General features: G+C 35.6%; 1 protein-coding gene across 1 annotated transcript in view; it reads left to right on the top strand.

Annotated features, from left to right (window-relative positions):
* Nucleotides 1-21779, top strand: part of LOC110025130 (sodium-dependent phosphate transport protein 1, chloroplastic-like) — a 46665-nt gene that overhangs the window by 2490 nt on the left and 22396 nt on the right. Inside the window, exons 2-4 of the mRNA XM_020725419.1 lie at nt 16675-17294; nt 17384-17491; nt 17952-18107. Of these exons, the coding sequence (XP_020581078.1) occupies nt 16675-17294; nt 17384-17491; nt 17952-18107 (884 nt within the window). The remainder of the gene's footprint in view (nt 1-16674; nt 17295-17383; nt 17492-17951; nt 18108-21779) is intronic.

Genomic DNA, 21779 nt, shown 5'->3' with positions numbered 1-21779 from the left:
TTCCATCAGTCATATATACCTTCCCAAAGTCGTCTGCAACATAATTTCGTATCAACTTCCGGTGGGAAGATGTATGAAAGGAAGTCCCTGAATCAAATATCCAGTCATCAACAGAACTATGAACTGCCAGCAGTAGTGCATCATGTATTTCTTTAGTTACCACATTTGCACTATTATTCTCACTTTTTTAGGATTCCTGCAGTTACTTTTTATGTTGTAAGCATTGTCACAATTCCAGCAGGTTGTCTGCTGACCAGACTTTGATTTTGATATTCCTTTGCTTGAGTTCCTGTCATGTGATCTCCCTATGAAATCAACATTCAGTGCCAAACTCGAACCCGATGTCGCGCCATAATTTTTCATGCGCACTTCCTCAACTAAAATCAAATCACTAATATCATCATATTTCAGTTTGAATTTACCTGCAAAACTGCTAACTGACATCCTCATGACTTCTCAACTATTTGACAATGAAACCAACAATATCAACGCATATATCTTATCATTAAAATCAATTTCAACAGACGATAATTGATATGTGATAGTATTGAAATAATTTAGGTGTGGCAACAGGTGCAGAACAACAAACACACTTTTCGCCATCTTCAAGTTGAATAATCTTTTTATTAGGTGCACTTTATTATTCGTCGATGACTTTTCATACATAGCTGATAAAACCGTCATGAGATCTGCAGTAGTCATCTCCTTCATGACGTTGTGGACTACGGATCTTGACAAGGTTAATCGTATAACCCCCAGAACCTGTCGATCCGACATATTCCATTCCGCCTTGTCCATCTTTTTTAGTTTTTTTCCCAGTAACGGAAGATGAAGTTTCTTCCCATAGAAACAGTCCTCTATCTGCATCATTTAATAACCAAAATCTGCGTCGTTGAACTTCTCGATCTACGATGCCATTATTTCGTCTCCGCCCATCGTTTTTTTTTCCTCAAACCAATGCTCTGATATCAGTTGTTATGAAAAAGCAACGATAATAAAAAAAATTGGATCTAGAAAAATCGCAAAACAGAAACCATAACGGAAGTACACAAATTTACGTGGTTCGACAAATTGCCTGCGTCTACGGAGTTGCAGAGAATTTTATTACTTCGAGGAATGCACCCGTCGATCACCTTGACGATTACAAGAAACTCTTTTCTCTCTCTCTCTTCTCTCTCTCTCTTCTCCTTCACCCTCTCTACTCGAGAGCCTCCCAAGATCAGCAGAAGAAGAAAAATGCAAAGCACCGAGCAGAAGCAATGTAAAAAACCTCACGAACAGGACATTGCAATTCCCGTATCTCTTCTACTCTCCTAGCAAGAACGCCAAAGCCCCCTTTTTAATCTCCCTTCTCTCGGCCTAACAAGGAAGCAACAATTCTTTGCATATTCCAAGCTTGGATCCATTCACATTAACCATGAAGTAGTTACTTCCTTATTCATAAAGGCAACTGGCTTTGCTGTTCTGCAGCAAGGAGGCGGGGTCGTACAAGAGGAAAGGCGGCAAAAGCTTTACAGGAAAAAAAATAAAGACAAATACAATTATCTACTAATTGTCATAAGAGAGCTTTATCAACATTAATTAACTGTTATAAGAGAAAACTGCCAAATAGAGGTGGACCTGGCTCCACACAACATATGAATGGACTGAAAATCAATGGTTGAACTGTGAAAGATCTCTAAGGATGATTTTAATGCTTCCCTTCTTTAATTCAGACACGGGGGAATCAAAAGTAATTCTATACTGCTTAAATAATTTTTATATTCCCTTTAAATTTATGCCGGGCAAGCTAGTTTGAGCATTGAAATCATATTATTCATTTGCATGCTCTTCCCCTCCGTTGTTTTGTTTTAGAATTCTATATAAGTTTTTTATTTTTTTTTAATTTAAAATTTTAATGTTATGCCATTGGTCTTGTGACACGTTTCGTTCGTCGCCATGTTTAGATTATCAGTTTGCACATGTTGTATTTCATGTTGGAAGTTGGAAATTTGTTTATGAAATTCAAACCACTTACAATGGAGAATTAAGTGTTGGTTTAAAACGCTATCACACACACAAATTTAGATGTAAATAAATCAAGGCATCACATAATAGAGTTAGTAATTGTTCTATCATGCCTAAACTAGTTCATGTGTCAATTACGTATAATATAGGAATCCGTTTATTGCAAAAAAATAACATTCTCATTAATAAAAATTCTCAACTTGTACGTACGTAATATTTAGTGGAGTTTCCTAAAGTGAAGATTAGTATGTGCCATCGGACTTGCCAATTAACAATAAAGAAATTATCAATTTACAAATGAAATGATACCTTATTGTAGAGCAGAATTAAATTCAAGTATAAATGTAGTGTTTTTAGGAGGGAGAGTAACATATCTAATGATTGTAGCTTAGAAGACTTAGCCCAGTCTTTTTTATGGCTTTGTGGTTTATATAAATCAACTGGAAAGGAATACCACTTGAAATCCTTCTCATCTTCACATTTCGTTGGTATTTTATATAATCATGCTAGAAATATTCATCTAGACATCATTTATACGAGCAATTTGTAATAATTATCTAAATTCATGAGAACAACACATCGTTTTTTTTGTAAAAACTGTTGTAAACCATTGTTTTTCGTACTTGTAAATTTGTGTTCATAAAATGTTTAGTCTGAAAAACCGAGTAAACTTGGAGAGAAATTCCTTCATTCTTATTGATTCAATATCAGGTCCCTTTACATATAGGAGTCCCACCTCCTATATAAGGAAAATAACTAAATAAATTACAATCATTTCCTATTACATTAAAAGACTAATTAAGCATGATTTTGTACGGCTACCAAATAATATAAAGAAGGAAGGAGAATAAATTCTGTATATAAGAGGAAATAGAATAAATCCTGTAATTTAAATTATATATTTCAACACTCTCCCTCAAGTTGACATGAAGATATCTTTCAGAGCCAGCTTGCACAATAAACTGTCGAACTGTTTTTTGTGAAGACCCTTTGTTAGAATGTTCATTGCTTGGTCGTTAGAATGAACATACACCATGCAGATATCTGTCAATTAGGAAGGACGGAAATCAGACAACTAAATTAGGAGTTTTCTATAATTAGAAGTTTCCTTATTTTCAATATCTTTATTCTGATTTATTTCCCTTTTAGATGAATATTTAGATTAGAAACATGTATTATTAAGTTATGTAAAATAAATTATGCACTTTATTTTGTACCTAAATAGATTGTAAGATTGTTATTTAATGGAATGAAAGCAAAGAGGAAAGACATTGAGCCTATATAGAATTCAACTTATTTTTCTCAAAACTTTGACATAGTATCAGATAGCTAAATTAGGAGTTTTCTATAATTAGAAACTTCCTTATTTCCAATATCTTTATTCTGATTTATTTCCCTTTTAAATGAATATTTAGATTAGGAATATGTATTATTATATTACCTAAAATTGATTATTCTCTTTATTTTGTACCTCACTTTATTTATGCACTTTATTTTGTACCTAAAATAGATTGTAAGATTATCATTTAATGGAATGAAAGCTAAGGGGAAAAGAATTGAGCCTATTCAAAATTCAACCTATTTGCTCAAAATATTAACATGGTATCAGGGCCAAATTTTTTCCCTAACCACCGATAATCGTTGGAGAACCGTCAAGGCTCCCTTCCCGCCGGCCTTCTTGAGGTGTCAGCCTTCTTGCGGGATGGGAAGGGAAGGGAGGAACTATTTATTTGCCTTGATTCTCGCTCGTCTGCTCGTTGTTTCATTATTTCTTTGCCTGTGTTGTCTTCGTGTTACTTTGTCTTCCTATTCGACTCTGTCAGTCTTGAAAGAACCTCTCCTTGGTTCGAACTCCACTCGCAGTGGCTCCCGTCTTTTGACATAACATTGAATCTCCTTTGCTAGCCATTGCTGCTTCTGCGACATCTTTAACTGCTTCTTCTGCTGCTTCGTCCGCTTCGAGTTCGACAAACTCTAGATCTCTGGCTTCGATACTCTTGTGCTTCCTCGGGCTTCGACACTCTCGGGCTTCGACACTCTCAGGCTTCGACCCTCTCGGGCTTCGACACTCTCAGGCTTCGACACTCTTGGGCTTTGGCATTTTCAGGCTTCAACACTCTAGAGCTTCAGCACTCTAAGACTTCAATATTTTCAGCCTTCGGCACTCTGAGACTTAGGCGCTTTCAGGCTTCGACACTCTCGGGCTTCGACTCTCTCGTGCTTCTGCACTCTTGGGCTTCAACATTTTCATGCTTCGACACTCTGAGACTTTGACACTCTCAGGCTTCGGCACTCTCAGACTTCGACACTCTCAGACTTCGACATTCTTAGGCTTCGACACTCTTGGGCTTCGACATTTTCAAGCTTCGGCACTTTGAGCCTTCGGCACTCACGGCTTGAAGATTTTTTTGTTCCGGCAGTGTTATTAGTTTCTTGTTGGCAAATTGATGCTTTCTGATTAGTCAACATCAATTTGAGAGGGGATGCCAATCAGGAAGGACAAAATTCAGAGAACTAAATTAGAAGTTTTTTATTATTAGAAGCTTCCTTATTTCCAATATTTTTATTTTGATTTATTTCCCTTTTAGTTGAATATTTAGATTGTAAATATGTATTATTAAGTTACCTAAAATAGATTATGCACTTTATTTTGTACCTAAAATAGATCGTAATATTATTATTTAATGGAATGAAAGCAAAGAGGGAAAGACATTGAGCCTATTTAGAACTATTTTTCTCAAAATTTTGACAATATCTCCTCTGTCATTTTTTTCTTTGATGAAGTGTTTGTCTATCTCAACGTGCTTTGTTCTATCATGAAGGACAAGATTTTGGGCGATGACGATGACAGACTTATTATCATAATACACCTTATAGGTGGCAGACTATGAATTTTTAACTCGGGAATTCTTCTGATCCATAGAACTTCAAATATCCCATGAGCCACATATCTGAATTCATCTTCAACACTGTTTCTTGCCACGACACTTTGCTTCTTACTTCTTCAAGTTACCAAGTTTCCTCCTAGAAAAGTATAATACCTAGAGATTGTCCTTCTATCTGTAACACTCTCAGCTCAATCTGCATCTGTAAATGCTTCTATCTGTAAGTGCTCATTTTTCTTGAACAATAGTTCTCTTCTGGACGTTCTTTTCAGATACCTAAGGATCCGATAGACAACCTCCAAGTGATGAGTATTTGGAGAGTGTATAAACTGACTTACCATGCCAACAATAAATACTATATCAGGACGAGTGTGTGACAAGTAGATTAGTCTTCCCACTAGTCTCTGATATTATTTTTTGTTAACATCATCTATTTTATCTGTCACTTGTAATCTTTTAGTTGGTTCAATCGGGATTTCAGCTGATTTGCACCCAAGCATTCCAGTTTCACTAAGTCGAGTATATACTTTCCCTGATTAATAAAGATTTCCTTCTTAGATTTGGCAAACTCAATACCGAGAAAGTATTTTACATTTTTTCAGATTTTTAATTTCGAATTATGTGGCCAATCTTTCTTTCAATGTCTCAATTTCCCTAGCATCATTTTCTGTAAGGATAATATCATCGACATAGAGAATGAGTATAGTGTGTTTACAGTTTCTGAATGTTTGTAGAATATAGTATGATCAACTTGATTCTGAGTGTATCCATATTTTGTAATCACCTTTCCAAACCTCTCAAACCAGGCGCGAGGAGATTGCTTGAGCCCATACAATGATTTCTTCAATCTGCACACGTTGTCTTCTCCCAACTCCTCAAATCCTGGTGGAAGATCCATGAATACCTCCTCTAATTCACCGTTTAGAAAAATGTTTTTTATGTCGAGCTGATGCAAGTGCGAATCACGGTTTGCTGTTATGGACAATAGGACACAAATGGAATCGATCTTGGCTCTTGGAGCGAATGTCTCCCGATAGTAAATTCCTTGAGTTCAAGTGAATCCTTTTGCTACTAATATCGCTTTATATCTTTCGACACTCCCATCAGCTTTGACTTTAGTAGCGAAGACTCGTTTACACCAAACAGTAGACTTTTCTCTTGGTAAAGTGTCAACTTCCCAGGTTCCATTTTTCAAAAGAGCATCCACCTCTTATTTTACTGCTATTCTCCTATTTGGATTACTAAGAGCTTCCTATATTGTTCAGGGTTCAGACATATTATAAATTTTTGACAAAAAAAACTTGATGTTTGTGTGAGATTTTTTTGTAGGATAGGTATATCGAAATAAGATATTTGGTAGTACAAGAACGTGTTCCTTTTCTAAAGGCTATAGGAAGATCCAGATTCATAACCTCTGAATCTTGAGCTTCTGTTGGTGAAAAATAATGTTAGGATTGGAACTTACCTGTGTTTATTGAGGATCATCATTTGGTTCTTCAGATTGGGAGGGAGCTCAAGTTTCAATTTGGAAATTTTTCCTTTTATGAAGCCCTTTTCTGGAATAAACCAGAGGTTCTGCTGTTGTATTATGCGGTATTTCTCCCCCTGTATCAGACAAGATAATTTTAGGTGTCTATTGACTAGGATTCTCCTGGTTTTTATTACTTTCAACAACTATTTCAGTTTTTTTGTTTTCACGGACTTGGACTTCAGGTGTACTTGGTGTTATACTTGGTGTTATAACAACACTTGGTAATGGATTAGAAACTTGCAAAAAACCATCTTCTCCATTTGTATTATACTCCCCCTGAAGTGGATTTTTGTGAAAGAAGAGAATTTTTTCCATGAAGACCACATCCATACCAATGTAAGTTTTTTTGATGACAGGATTAAAATATTTGTACCCCTTTTTGTTTGAAGCATATCCAAAGAAAATGCATTTTTCAGATTTTGGATCCAATTTTGATCGAAATTTATCTAAAATATGAACAAAACATGTGCATCCAAAGATTTTTAAAGGAATATTTGAAGACATTCTTAGAATTGAAAAACAGTTTTTCAGTTTGTTTAAAGGAGTTGTATATTGTAAAACTCGAGTTGACATTCGATTTATTAAATATGATGTGTTAAAACAACGTTCCCCCATAAGTATTTAAAAACGTTCATTGAAAACATAATAGCCCAAACAATCTCAAGTAAATGTCTATTTTTTCTTTCAGCAATTACATTTTGTTGTGGAGTGTCACGACAAGTAGATTGATGAATTATGTCTTTGTTTATCAAAAACTCCCCTAAACATTTATTATAGTATTCAATTCCATTTTCAGATCTAAGGATGCATATTCTGTTTTAAATTGAGTTTCAATCATGCTGTAAAAATCTTTAAAGAGTTTTTAAACTTCTAATATTTTGTTTACAAGATAAACCTAACATATTCTAGTGTGATCGTCAATAAAAGTCACAAGTCCCATTTTCCTAGATAATTTTTTGACTTTTGAAGGTCCCCAAACATCACTATGGATCATGAAAAAAGGTTTTGAAGGATAATATGATTTTGGAGCAAAATTTATGCGATGACTTTTTGCCGAATAACACGTTTCACGTTGAAGTAAAACACAATTAACACCCTTAAACAAATTAGGAAATAAGTGTCTTAAATAAGAAAAACTTGGATAGCCTAGTTTAAGATGCGATTCATTTTTTTTTTCTACTGCAGGGTTCAAAACCTGATGAAGTTGAGGAGGCTTTAAAGAAAATCAAGGGTGGAAAGTCTGTAGGACCTGATGATATCCCAATTGAAGTGTGTAACTATTTAAAAGATTTGAGAGTTTCTTGGCTTACTAAACTCTTTAATATTGTTTTAAAAACTAAAAAGATGTCTGAGGAGTGGAGGAAGAGTATTTTGGTCCCCATTTTTACGAATAAAGGAGATGCACAAGAGTGTGCAAGTTATAGATAATTTAAGTTGATATGTCATACTTTAAAGTTATGGGAGAGAGTAATTGAACATAGGTTAAGACGCATTACAATGATTTCTCATAATCAATTTGGATTTATGTCGAGCAAGTCTACTATGGAAGCTATACATTTATTGAGAGGTTTGATGGAGAAGTTCAGAGATAATAAGGTGAATCTATATTTGATTTTTATTGATTTAGAAAAAGCTTACGATAAGGTATTCAAAATGAAGGAAGATTGACCAAATATCCTATATCTGTTGGATTACATCAGGGATCGGCTTTAAGCCCTTATCTTTTTGCTTTAGTTATGGATGGTCTTACTGGACATCTATAGGAAGATGTACCTTGGTGTATGCTTTTTGCTGATGATATCCTTCTTGTGGATAAAACGAGAGAAAAAACCCAGGAAAAACTTGAATTGTGAAGGTCTACATTGGACTCTAAAAGCCTTCATTTAAGTAGAACTAAAACTGAATACATGAAATGTAATTTTAGTAGTAGTAGCTCTTGTGACAGAAGTGTGATTTTGGGTGATCAAATTATTATTTTGGGTGATCAAATTATTTTTGGGTGATCAAATTATTAAAAGGTGTGAACGATTTAGATACCTTGGGTCTGTTGTTTATAGATGAGGATGTTAATAGTAGAATTCAAGTTGGTTGGTTGAAGTGGAGGAATGCTTCAGGCCTTTTGTGTGATAGAGTACTGCTTAGATTAAAAGGAAAATTTTATAAGACGGTGGTGAGACTTGCAATGCTCAATGGCGCTGAATGTTGGCCTTTAAAAGAGAAGCATAATAATAAGTTAAGTGTTGCTGAGCATGAGTGGCTTTACACTTAGAGACAAAATGCGGAATGAATATATTCGTGATAGGGTTGGTGTAGCTCCTGTGACAGACAAAATTAGAGAAAGTCGTCTTAGATGGTTTGGTCATATTAAACGTCGACCATTAGATGATCCCATTAGGAGAGTAGATGTTTTAAATTCGACTTGTGTTAAGAAAGGCAGAGGTAGACCTAGGAAGACTTGGGCTTATTGTATAAAAAATGACCTTAATTTACTAGAACTAAATGAAAATATGACATTAAATAGGACGCAATGGAGAAAAATGATTAATGTAGCCGATCCTTCGTAATGGGATTTGTTGTGGTATATTTAAAATATAATAGAACGATCGATGATGAAGCGAAAAATTTGAATGAGAAAATTAACACTAGAAAATCTATGCTATTAACATGTAGATAGAGGTAGTCCTATATCTGCATCATCCAATAATCAAAATCTGTGCCATCAAATTTCTCGATTCCTGAAACCTTCACTTCATCTACAGCATTATCTCTGGTACCAGTTGTTGTGGTATATATGAAATTTAAAACGATCGACGATAAAGTGAAAAATTTGAACGAGAAAATTAACATCAGAAAACAACACACTGCAGAACACACAGATTTACGTGGTTCGATAAATTGCCTACATCCATGGAGTTGCAGAAGATTTTATTACTTGAGGAATTTATACCACAATGTTTCAATTTACAAAAAAACACTTATCTCAACTTCAAGGAATTACAAAGTCGATGCATTCCTTCACCGATGTTTCTTTCTCGACGCTGTTAGTTTCCTCTCCCGGGGGCTTCCTCCGCCTTAAAGAACAAGAATGAAATAAGAATAAAAAGACATTTTTATTCTCTCCGCTTTTGTCTTCCTCTTCTAAGCCTCATGCCAAGCCAGAAAATGAGATATGGTATTCTCTGCGTAAGCCTTCCTCTCTTCTACTTTGCATTAATTGGATGGATTAAAATATTTATAGGAAGAAGTCCCAAACTGCCTCCTACAGTTAAGACACAAAAATAAATGAAGAAGCAGGGTAGTGGCACCCTTTTGCGAAACGGGAAGAGGGAGTAGGCGGGAGCAGTTAACAAGTAATTTCCTTCTTTTTTTTGCTTTTGAACCGGGCTCTACCTCAACAAATCTCTCAATTGGAGGTCGGTACATAGGTAACAACATCTCCTTCCTCAAACAGATATCTTCCACTGACGCCGTAGCCATTTTCTTCAAACATGAATCCTCCACCTCTGCAACTCAAGACCCCTGTCTTCAAACTAGAAGACCAACTGAAGCTGCACACAACTTCAGTTTCTCAAGAGTAACACCCTTAGTCAACATATCAACCGGGTTCTGACTTCTACAAATTTTCTCAAGCAACAACTGTCCGTCGTCCAACAATGACCGTATGAAGTGATACCTGATCTGAACGTGCTTAGTCCTGGACTGAAATGCTAGATTTCTGGCAAGGAGACGCTCTGACTATCAATGACGCTCTGACTATCACTGTAGAGAATGCCCTTCTAATTCTTCTTGCCCAATTATTCTAGGAAGCTCTATAGCCATATAAACTCCTTTGCAACCTCTGACACTACTATGTACTCAGCTTCTGTAGTAGACAACGAAACTATCTTCTGCAGATTATAGCCCATGATACTGCAGTGCCACCAATAGTATAAATATAGTTTGTAGTACTTCTTCTAGTATCAATGTCTCCAGCTAGATCAACATCAACATAGCCCTGTACCTCTGAACTCTTTTCCGAGAAACACAAGCAAGTTTCTGCAGAGCCTCTTAGGTATCTCAAGATCCATTTCCCTGTTTCCCAATGTTCATTTTCTGGATTATTCATGTATCTGCTAACAACTCCCAATGCATGAACAATATCAGGTCTGATGCAAACCATAACATACATAAGTGAACCAATAGCTGAAGCATAATGAACCTTACTCACGTGATCTCGTTCCTCCTCTGACTTGGGTGACTGATTCTTGCTGATTCTGAAGTGACTTCCCAAGGGTGTGCCAACTGGTTTGGCTTTTTCACATACTCAGCTTGAGAGAGGCTCAACATGCCTCTGACTCTATCTCTGACAATTCTCATACCAAAGATTTGATTTGACGCTCCCAAATCCTTCATTGTAAAGTGCTCTGACATCTACTCCTTCGGATTATTGATCTCCTCAATATTAACACCTGCAATAAGCGTTTTATCCACATACAACAGTAGGATGATATAAGAATTGTTAAAATATCTGACAGAACAACAGTGATCTGCCTGACATCTACTGTACCCTGTACTTTGCATGAAATTATCAAATTTTTTGTACCACTGTCTAGGAGTTTGCTTCAGGTCATACAAGCTCTTCTTCAATCTGCAAATTGACTTTTTTTTGTTGTTCCACGAACCCTTTAGGTTGGTGCATGTAGATGTCTTCTTCAAGATCCCCATGAAGAAAAGCCGTCTTCACATCTAACTGTTCAAGGAAGAGATCTTTAGTAGCCATCATAGACAATACCATTCTGATGGTTGTAAGCTTCTGCTGAAATCCTTTTATAACAAGTCTAGCCTTGTATCTCTTACTGCCATCATGCTCAGTCTTCACCCGATACACCCACTTGTTGTGTAATGCCTTCTTCTTAGATGTAAGTTCTGCCAACTTCAAAGTCTGATTTTCTAGCAGAGAATCCATCTTCTCCTTTATGGCTAGCTCCGACTTGCTTGAATTTCCATCTTGCAAGTTTTCTTCATAACCTTGAGGTTCTCCACCATCTGTCAGCATAATGTAGTTCAAAGTTGGAGAATAACGTTGTGGAGAACGTCTAGCCCTTTCTGACCTGCGAACTATAACTGTAGGCGCCTGCGAACTATAACTGTAGGGGTAGACTGCTTTGAAACTGACTGTGGAACAATATGAGTGGATGCCCCGGATATACTCTCCTCGTCACCTGCATCTCTATCCTACACTGTAACATCTTGTAAATCATCAAATCTTGACAAACTCAGATTTCTACAGTGTTGTTTCAGAAATTGTACTAAACTTGTCATTGTACATAACATTCTCATTAAAAATCACATTCCCGCTCCTTATGATTTTTCGACCCTGATCATTCTAGAAACGATATCCAAATGCATCATCTCCATAGATAATGAAATAACACTACTTTGACTTAGCCTCAAGTTTATTACGAGCATCAGAATTAATGAAAATATAAGAAAGACATTCAAAAGTTTTAAGGTGAGAAAACTTAACCTTTTTCCCACTCCTGATTTCTTCAGGTAATTTGTAGTTTAATGAAACAGATGATCCACTGTTGATCAAATAAACGACAGTGCTGATTGTTTCTGCCCAGAAAGTAGGTGGTAGTCCAACGTGCAATCTCATGCTTCTAGCCTGCTCATTAATGGTTCTATTCATGCGCTCTGCAACACTATTTTGTTATGGTGTTCCTGGAATGGTCTTCTCCATTCTGATTTTCTGAGCTGTACAATACGTCTTGGACCCACCATCAATGTACTCACTACCATTATCAGACCTGACATTTTAACTTTAAGCCTGTATCTATCCCAACCATGGCCTTCCAAATCTTGAATACACTGAATACATCAGATTTATACTTCATGAAATAAACCTATACCTTTCTTCTATGATCATCAATAAATGTGACGTAGTAACGAGAGCATCCAAGAGATGCCACTGGAAAATGTCCCCACACATCTGTGTGTACAAGATCCAACTTTCCTGCCTTTGGCGTTCTGCCACTTTTCAAGAAACTGGCATTTTTTTGTTTCCCCATAATGCAACTCTCACACATGCTGAAATCAACTGACTTCAGTTCTGGTAACTTGCCTTTTGCCTCTGGACTGAAGTTTCTTCATACCTCTTTGACTCATGTGGCCAAGTCTGCAATGCCACAACTCTTCTGTGCTCTCTGCAATTATAGTATCAACACTGTTAATTAAACCAATAGTCATATACAACGTACCTGTTTTCTTATCCTGAGCCAGTACCAGTGCTTCTTTAGTAACCTTCCATGTGCTATCTGAGAACACTACTGAATGTCCACACTCATCAAGCTGCCAACAGAAATGAGGTTCTTCTTCAGTTCAAGAATGTGTCTGACCTTTTGCAGAGTCCACTTGTTCTTATTTGGAAGTGCAATGTTAATATCTTCCATTCCTATCACGTTCAGAGCTTCTCCATCTGCCATATATATTTTCCCAAAGTCACCTGCAACATAATTTTGCATCAATTCCTGATGGAATGTTGTATGGAAAGAAGCCCCTGAATCCAGTGTCCAGTCATCAAGAGAATTATGAACTACCAACAACAGTGCATCCTGTGATTCTTCAATTATCACATTTGCGCTGTCATTCTTCTTCTTAGGAGTCATGCAGTTCCTCTTTATGTGGTCAGTTTTATCACAATTTCAGCAAGTTACTTGTTTACCATGCATTGACTTGCTCCTGCTTCTGTTCTTTGATTTTGATCTTCTCCTGTTTGAGTTCCTGTCATGTGATTTCCCTCTGGATTCAACATTTAGTGCCTAACTCGAACCTGAGATCTCACCAGAATCTTTTCTGCGCACCTCTTCAGCCAAAATCAAATCACGAATATCTTTAAATTTCTTCATATTTCAGTTTAGATTTACCTGCAGAATTACTGACAACTATCCTCATAACTTCCCAACTATTTGACAATGAAGCCAACAAGATTAGTGCACGTAGATCATCATCAAATTCAGTTTTCACAGACGATAATTGATTTGTGATAATATTAAAATTATTCAGGTGTTGTATATACGTACCTTCCGCAATCTTCAAATTGAATAACTTTTTCGTCAGATATACCTTATTATTTGCCGAAGGTTTTTCATAAGTACCTGACATGGTTGCCATAAGATCTACAGTAGTCATCTCCTTGACTACGTTGTGTGCAACGGACCTCGATAGAGTCAATCGAATAACCCTCAGAACCTGTCGATCCAACTGATTTCATTCATTCTCATCCATCCTTTCAGGTCTTTCCCCAATAACGTAAGATAAAATTTTTTTCCATAGAGACAACCTTCTAGCTGCATCCTCAAAAAACCAAAATCTGTGCCATCAAATCTCTCGATCTCTGAAACCTTCACTTCATCTGTAACCATTATCTTTGATATCAATTGTTGTGTTTTATATGAAATTTAAAATGATCGACGACGAAGTGAAAAACAGAACAAGAAAATTCACACCAGAAAATAACTCACAGATTTACGTGGTTCAACAAATTGCCTACATCTACGGAGATGCAGAGGATTTTATTACTTGAAGAAATTACATCATAATGTTTCAATTTACAAGAAACACTTATATTAACTTCAAGGAATTACAAAGTCGATGTATTCTTTCACCGTCGTTTCTTTCTCGACGATGCCAGTTTCCTCTGCCGCGGGCTTCCTCCACTAACGTAAAGAAGAAAAATGAATAAGAATAAAAAGACCTTTTTATTCTCTCCACTTTTGTCTTCTTCTCCTAAGCCTCACGCCAAGCCAGAAAAAGGAGATATGGTATTCTCTCCGCAAGTCTTCCTCTCTTCTGCTTTGCATTAATTTGATGCATTAAAATATTGAAAGGAAGAATTCCCAAACTGCCTCCTGCAGTTACGACACCAAAATAAATGAAGAAGCGGGGTAGTGGCACCCTTTCGTGAAACGGGAAGAGGGAGTAGGCCGGAGCAGTTAACATGTAATTTCCTTCTTCTTTTTTTCGTTTTTGAACCAGGCTCCACCTCAACAAGATTAAGGCTTTGTTGTTGTTGTTGTTGTTGTGTTCGAACCCATATTGCTATAAGCTTGAACCCTTTTTTCACTAGGAACAGTCACCTCAAAGTAGTAAAGTCCTATCTTTTTAGCTCTCTCAATTGTCATCTCCGATTCTGGTCTTGAAAAACACAAGAAGATTCACAGAAAATTACACGACAATTAGAATCATTTGAAAGTTTACTGACAGATAGAATGTTACATTTGAGTTTTGGAACATGGAGTATAAATTTAAGACTTATACTCTTGGACAAGTTAATGTTTCATTTTCCAGTAATGGAAGAGAAACTACCGTCAGCAATACGAATCTTTTCATGGCCAGAACATGTGATGTATGAATCAAATAAATAGTGTAAATTTGTCATATGATCAGAAGCTCTCGAATCAATAATTCAAGAGTTTAGTTTTCTACCTGCATGTACCATCGAATAATTTGGAGTACCAATAGCCAAACTAAGGTTTAGCAGATTTAGGAGTTGATCAATTTTCTCTTTGCTAAATGGGCCGGTTTGTTCGACAACAACATTTGCAATTGGTGGCTTGCGCTTGTTTCTTTGCTTCCAATCTGCAGGTTTACCGTGGAGGTACCAGTAGGTTTCTTTAGTGTGTCGTGGCTTGTTGCAATGATCACACCACACCCGGGGTTTCGCCTCATTTTTTTGTAAATATGGGACAGTCCGTTTACTGATATGAACCTCAGAATGGAATGGCGAGGTCTCAGGTATGTTGGTAGGAGTGGATTTCTTGTTGAGCATCACTCCTTTTCGAGTTTCTTCGCGGCGGACTTTTGAAAAAACCTCATGGATTGAAGGCATGAAACTTCTCCCAATAATTCTGCCCCTAACCTCGTCAAACTCCTCATTAAGTCCAAACAGAAATTTAAAAATTCTATTAGCTTCAACAATGATCCTATACCTACTAATATCATCAGGGCACTTCCACTCTTGATCATTAAACAAGACAAGGTCTTGCCATATTCTCTTTAAACAATTAAATTATTTTGTGACAGAATCATTACTTTGACAAATATCACTAAATCTCAGGGATAGTTCCTAACCTGAGATTGGTTACCCATATCTGAATACATTTGGGTCACATACTCCCAGAGTTCTTTGACAGTAGAGTAACATTTGTAGTTTGCGCCTATCTCTTCTTCCATATAATTCACCAATCATGTGATTATCATGGAATTTTCTGCATCCTACGTTGCGTGGGATGGATCTGTAGTGGCTGACTCATGGACTTCCCCTGTTAGGTAGCCTATCTTCCCTCTTCCTCTAATGTACATCCTCACCGATTGTGACCAGCGTAGAAAATTATCATTATTGAGACGGATTGTGGTGATTTGGGCTGGATGATTTTCGGTGGTTCTAGAGGAGGGTGGTGCTGAAGCAGATGACAAGGTGAAAAACTGAATAAATGTAGTGAAATCATTTGTATTTTCAGACATGATAAAAAAAGAAGAGATTCCTGGAGATGAATTTTGATAAGGGGCTCAAGTTGGAATCCTGCCGGAAAGTCAATCTTGCCACCGAGATCGGCCTCAATCCAAAGCAGGCCGACGTCTGGTTCTAGAACCGTCGAGCTTGATGGAAGAGGACGAGGGCTTCGTAGGTGGCAGTCACCGATTTCACCAATTGCGGAACAGTGGAGAGACCGAAGATTTCGCGCATCGCGACAGATTAGCAGCGGCGAAATCGACAGAAGAGAAAGCTTTGGCTTTTGCAATTCTTCGGGATTTGGAAGGAAGAAGGCTAGGTTTTTTGGAATTTTTATTCTCGCTCTGATACCATGAAAAACAAGGTAAACTTGGAGAGAAATTCCTTCCTTCTTACAGATTCAATACCAGGTCCCTTTACATATAGGAGTCCCACCACCTAGATAAGGAAAATAACTAAATAGGTTACAATAATTTCCTATTACATTACAAGACTAATTAAGCATGATTTTGTACAGCTACCAAATAATATAAAGAAGGAAGGAGAATAAATTCTGTATATAAGAGGAAAGACAATAAATCCTGTAATTTAAATTATATATTTCAACACAGTCTTTGTTTTATACTGTTATAATTAGGATTTTTGGACCTAAATAAATAATATTGTGGCCTTCTGCTCATTCTTTTGAGCAGTTCTATAGCTTTATGCTGCTCTTCTTAATATGTTTTGAACTGACTTTTCTTTTTGACTTTTTGTAGGGAAGAAATATCAAGGAGAGAGTCGTAGATCTGGTGGCCGAGAAGTGCAGTTTGCCTTTTGTAAAGGCAGAAGTATTTGGTGTGGAAATACTAAAATAACTATTTCAGGAGGATGTTACTATTTTATGATGAATTCTTTATCGCCATTTCGTAGTGATCGTCCATTTGGTAACATTATCAAGATAAAGAGAACACCCTTCTTTGGTGAGATGGAAAAGCCTCAATCAAATTACAAGGAAAACTTATATCCGCAAAATTTCAAAGCCATTTATGTAATGGACAGGTTTTCTGCAAGGATAAGATGCTTTATTTCCTCAGATTCGCTAAATAACAGCCCGTTACACCAAAGAAAGGTAGAAAGTCTTGGTCTATCACGTAATCTTTGTGAACAATTAGAACAAAAGTTGGCTACCAGGATGTGTGCTGATCTAAAATCAGAGCAATATGAAGTAACTGGATCAGCATTGGATTCACTATACTCTTCAGAAGTTTCCAGTGAAGTGTGTTTGGAAAAGGAAATGGTGCAAGAATCAGCTAATTGGTGGAAGCAAAAGATACCAAAAAGATGGATGATTGTTCTTCTTTGTTTTACTGCATTTCTTCTATGTAATATGGATCGTGTAAGCGAGTTTTAGAGTTTCCTTTGTTTTTAAAAATATTTTATATACTTGCTGTTCAAAGTGACATGAGTGTCAGATGAATTGTTCAGGTGAATATGAGCATTGCTATTCTTCCAATGTCAGCAGAATTTAATTGGACTCCTACAACTATGGGTTTAATCCAATCATCTTTCTTCTGGGGTTATCTCCTTACTCAGGTATTTTCTCGATACTTTCTTTAAACAATTGGCAAGTTTTTAACCCCTAACTGCACGTGAAATTGATAATTGTCTTATCCACCTTATGATAAATATGAAATATATAGTACTTGACAAAAGAGTCAAAATGGTCCCTTTGCAACGGTTCATGTCAGCCCGAGTCTATAAAAGTGCAAATTTAGTCTCCAAACTTTTTTAATTATGGCTAAAATAGTACTCAATAGAATTATTTCAGCTCATATTAAAAGAGTCTAGAGATTAATATCACACTTTTATAAACTCTTGGACTAAATAACCTCGTGTGAATAGCCAGGGGACTATTTTGACACTTTATAGTATCATGCTGTTACTGTTCATTATTTGACCGCCATTATGAATATAAGAATGGTTCAAATTATTCTCTGTAATGTTTTTCTATTTTTTATTTTCTATATTTTGAAGTACTTTCGTTTTGACACAGATAGCTGGTGGGATTTGGGCAGATAAGATGGGTGGCAAGCTGGTTTTGGGCTTTGGTGTTGTTTGGTGGTCGATTGCTACAGTTCTAACACCTATTGCTGCTAAGATTGGACTCCCTTTCTTATTGATAATGCGTGCTTTTATGGGGATTGGTGAGGTGGGTTTCTTTTACTCTCTTTTATGGATTATGAAATTTGCTGCATTTCTCGTGAATATTGTAATTTTATTCTTGTTCTCACGCCTTGATTTGACACTTTTTTTTATTGATAATGCATTCTTGTATTGAGATTGATTAATTTACCTTTTTTTTAATCTCCCTTCACTTGCTTGGATTATTGATTGTTTTGCAGTTTTCCATGGTATTTATTGTTTTTTTAGATAGTTGAATTTTGGTGGACCTGCTTGTTACAATCTCGAAATATTTGGGACTTCACCAAGTCAAGAATGGTAGTCGAGAAGATGAAGAAGCGATGAGCTAAAATCCTATAATAGTGAGAAATTTTAAACTATTATGATAGTAGAAGGATAAAACAGAGTTACAAAGTAGACTAAGAAAAGAGGAAAATATGGATGTCTATCGGTATTTGGAGGTGCCAACCACGCTTTTTGTTTATGAAGAGCAAGATAGGAACATATTTAGTCCATTCTTTTTTATTGCCAGGGGATGCTATTTCATGGCCCGATCTGGGACTTGAAATTAACTAAAGTGGGTATAAACAGTCGAATGGATAAATTTTCTATATTTATTTACCATTTAACAAATGAAAAAGACACTATTCAATTTAAATTAAAGCATTATATTTACGTCTTTATTGATTGTCTGTGTCTTATAGAAATATTTTTCCTTTCAATCCTCATCTTTTAATAATTTAATTAAACCTGAAATGTTAATTAAAAACATCTGTAAACTTAGACAAAACTGATGAATACTCGTATTCCTAAACTATAGTAATACAAGGGAAATTAAAAACAATATGCATACTAGCTAAGCTTTTAATAAATCGATATAAACACTTATGTTATTCAATAAATTTTACTTCATCAATAACATATCAATATCATTCTATATCCGTATAACCGTCATATGAGTACTGTCTAAAAATTATACTACTTTAAGTAGTTCAATTTGCCTTAGCGTTCTCCCGCTAGCTCCATAAATGATTGACTCTATGATAGCTAAACATTTACATACAAGCAGTCAAATAAACATATCATTCATATGAACATCATATTCACACTATATATAACATACACCAATACATGATAGTAAGTAGCTACTAATATTCATAACATTGTGACCAATAAAAGGAAGAACATGTGAATCAAAATAAAGCTTGTACGAGTACCTACGAATGCAAAATAGTGGAAAAGAACTAAAATATTACCATAGATTAAAAGAATGAGTACTCATCCAGATATTGATTAGTTTGTTAATTGATTTATTTTTAAGTCGACTCTTTTAAAATTGGAAGCCTAAATATGGGCATTCATATTACAAAATTTCAAGCAGTTATCATTTTAATTAGCTATTAAATTCACATTATTTAATGATTAAGTTTCATTATTTTACTTCACGAAATCCAAATTAAATTCATTAATTAAACTTTTTCTTACTGAAGTTTGCACGTCCTCCTCATTTTGCTTGCACATTTCACCTTCATCTATTCCCTTTCAAGTATGATGTTATATACCTTGAGTTTTAACTCAATAAAATTTCCCATTAACATTAATGTAATATACAAGCTCACATTATATTATATATACATCTGTGTGTGTGTGACCGAGGCTTTCTAAAACTAATGCTTGATTTTGTCCAAACTTGATCCCCAAGCTCCAAGTATCTATGACTCTTCCATCTCCTAAAAGCAAGTGCTCTTACTTGACCTAAGCTGTAATGATTTGAATCGGGCTTCATTTTACTTGATGGAATAACCTGCAGCCCCAACTTGAGTGAAATTCCTTTCCCTTCACATGAATCACTCTAGCTCGCCTTTCCTATTTTTTCTGCAATAATTCCCATTTCCTAATATGTTACTACTACAAATAGATCCCAATCCATGATCCTGAATGATTTTGCCCCCTTTTTTGTACAAATCTGGCGATCTTCTTGTGCAGTCCTCCCTCTCTCCAGCACTAACTTCTCGGCAGCCTTTAGCAACGATTTAAGATCTCATGCTGCTTGGACAGTATAATAGCCGATCTTTCCTCCCTGTAGTTTCAAATCTTTTCTCTAAGTTATCCTCCTTCCTCCTTTTGAGATCTCAGCCACAAGTCTCCTTCTCTCTCGTTTTTTCTCCTGAAGTTTTAACAGTTAGTCGCTCTCTCTCCTTCACCTGCCAAGGGCTGCTGACAATAATTAGCTTCTCTTTTCTCATCTCCTATTGCTTTTTCTTCGCTCACATGATGTTTTAATTTTAGTATAATTCCTCCCTGATATAAATATTATTTGGTTGATGGCAATATTATGGAAATATCCAGTTTAAGGATCCTTAAGGTGGATTGACTTATTTATTTATGTATTTACTGTTATTGTTAATTTTTTTCTTTATAATGATTTTTAGCTAATTTGGCTAAGTATAAGATAACGTGGTCTGGTCATAAGATATTAGATAATCAATTAGTTTTAATATTATTTGTTTAGCTTTCTTGTAATTAATAAAATCTTATTTCATTTGAATTTTTGAATGAAATACTGTTTGGCATCATTTGTTAAAACTCAATTTAATTAGGGCCTTGCATTGGTCAGCTCGAGATAATGGCTGTTATTTATTTAAGGATAAACATATCAGTCATTGTTATAGGCGTTTTTCATATTCTTTGTATTAAATCCTTAGTTAATTTATTTGTTTGTCATGCCTTTTGGATTCATTTATGTTGTTGTATACAGGTTGCAGAATTCTTTTATTGTCCATAGTAAAGTAGCTGATCAAATGACTATGCCTATCTTGATTTATTGCTGCTTAAATTCATGTTTATTCAATTATTTCTTGTATTATGTAGTATTTATTGTCTCTGCATTTTATCCCTATTTTAGATTTAATTTTTGAGATTCATACTTGTATATGATTAATTTTGATCACACTGCTAATGTTACTTCTGAGAATAGTAGGTGATATGTGTAATATGCATGTACTAAGATAGTATCATGTCGGTATAAAGTCATTTGTTAATGGCTAGCCGAACCGACTGGTGCTCGGAGAAATTGTCGGGTTTTAATGGGAGAAATTGTCGGTTTTCTTCTGTTGTAAATAACCGACTGTTTATATATCGGGTGGGTCATGTTTTGATGCATATAAGTATACTTGGCCTTGTGACATTAATGTTTAAAGAGTACATGGTTATAAGCCACTCATATTTGTGATTATAAGTCTATTTGTAATTTAAACTATTTGGTCTCGCTCATTCACTGGTGTGATATCACTGTTGTTATGATCATTAGATGATATTGATTTTTCTATTAGCATATATATAGCAAATCATACTTTTCTGTTGCTTATGTTGCGTGCCCCAATACTCTGCGTCTATGTTTTAATAAATAATAATTATTTGTTGAGTTTGATACGTCAAACACAATTATTTGTATTTTTCTTTAACAGATTATACTGGTGTGTTTGGTGAACCATCACAACAGAAACACATTATCTTGCATTAGGCTTTTTTAGTGGTTTCAATTTATGTACTAGTTTCATTTGTTCTCTTTTTGGGTTTTGGGTATTGTGCTTTTATTGCTGTTGTATTACATGTTTTTCTCATTGGATGGCGTCCTACTTTTTTATTTAAAAGTAACTCGTATTAGTAATTGAAATAAAGTTTTATCTTTCTCTGCTTA

This window comes from Phalaenopsis equestris, unplaced genomic scaffold (genome assembly GCF_001263595.1).
Source record: "Phalaenopsis equestris unplaced genomic scaffold, ASM126359v1 Scaffold000291, whole genome shotgun sequence".
Taxonomy (NCBI): domain Eukaryota; kingdom Viridiplantae; phylum Streptophyta; class Magnoliopsida; order Asparagales; family Orchidaceae; genus Phalaenopsis; species Phalaenopsis equestris.
The sequence above is the reverse complement of the archived record's forward strand: the minus strand, read 5'-3'. Positions and strand labels throughout refer to the sequence as shown.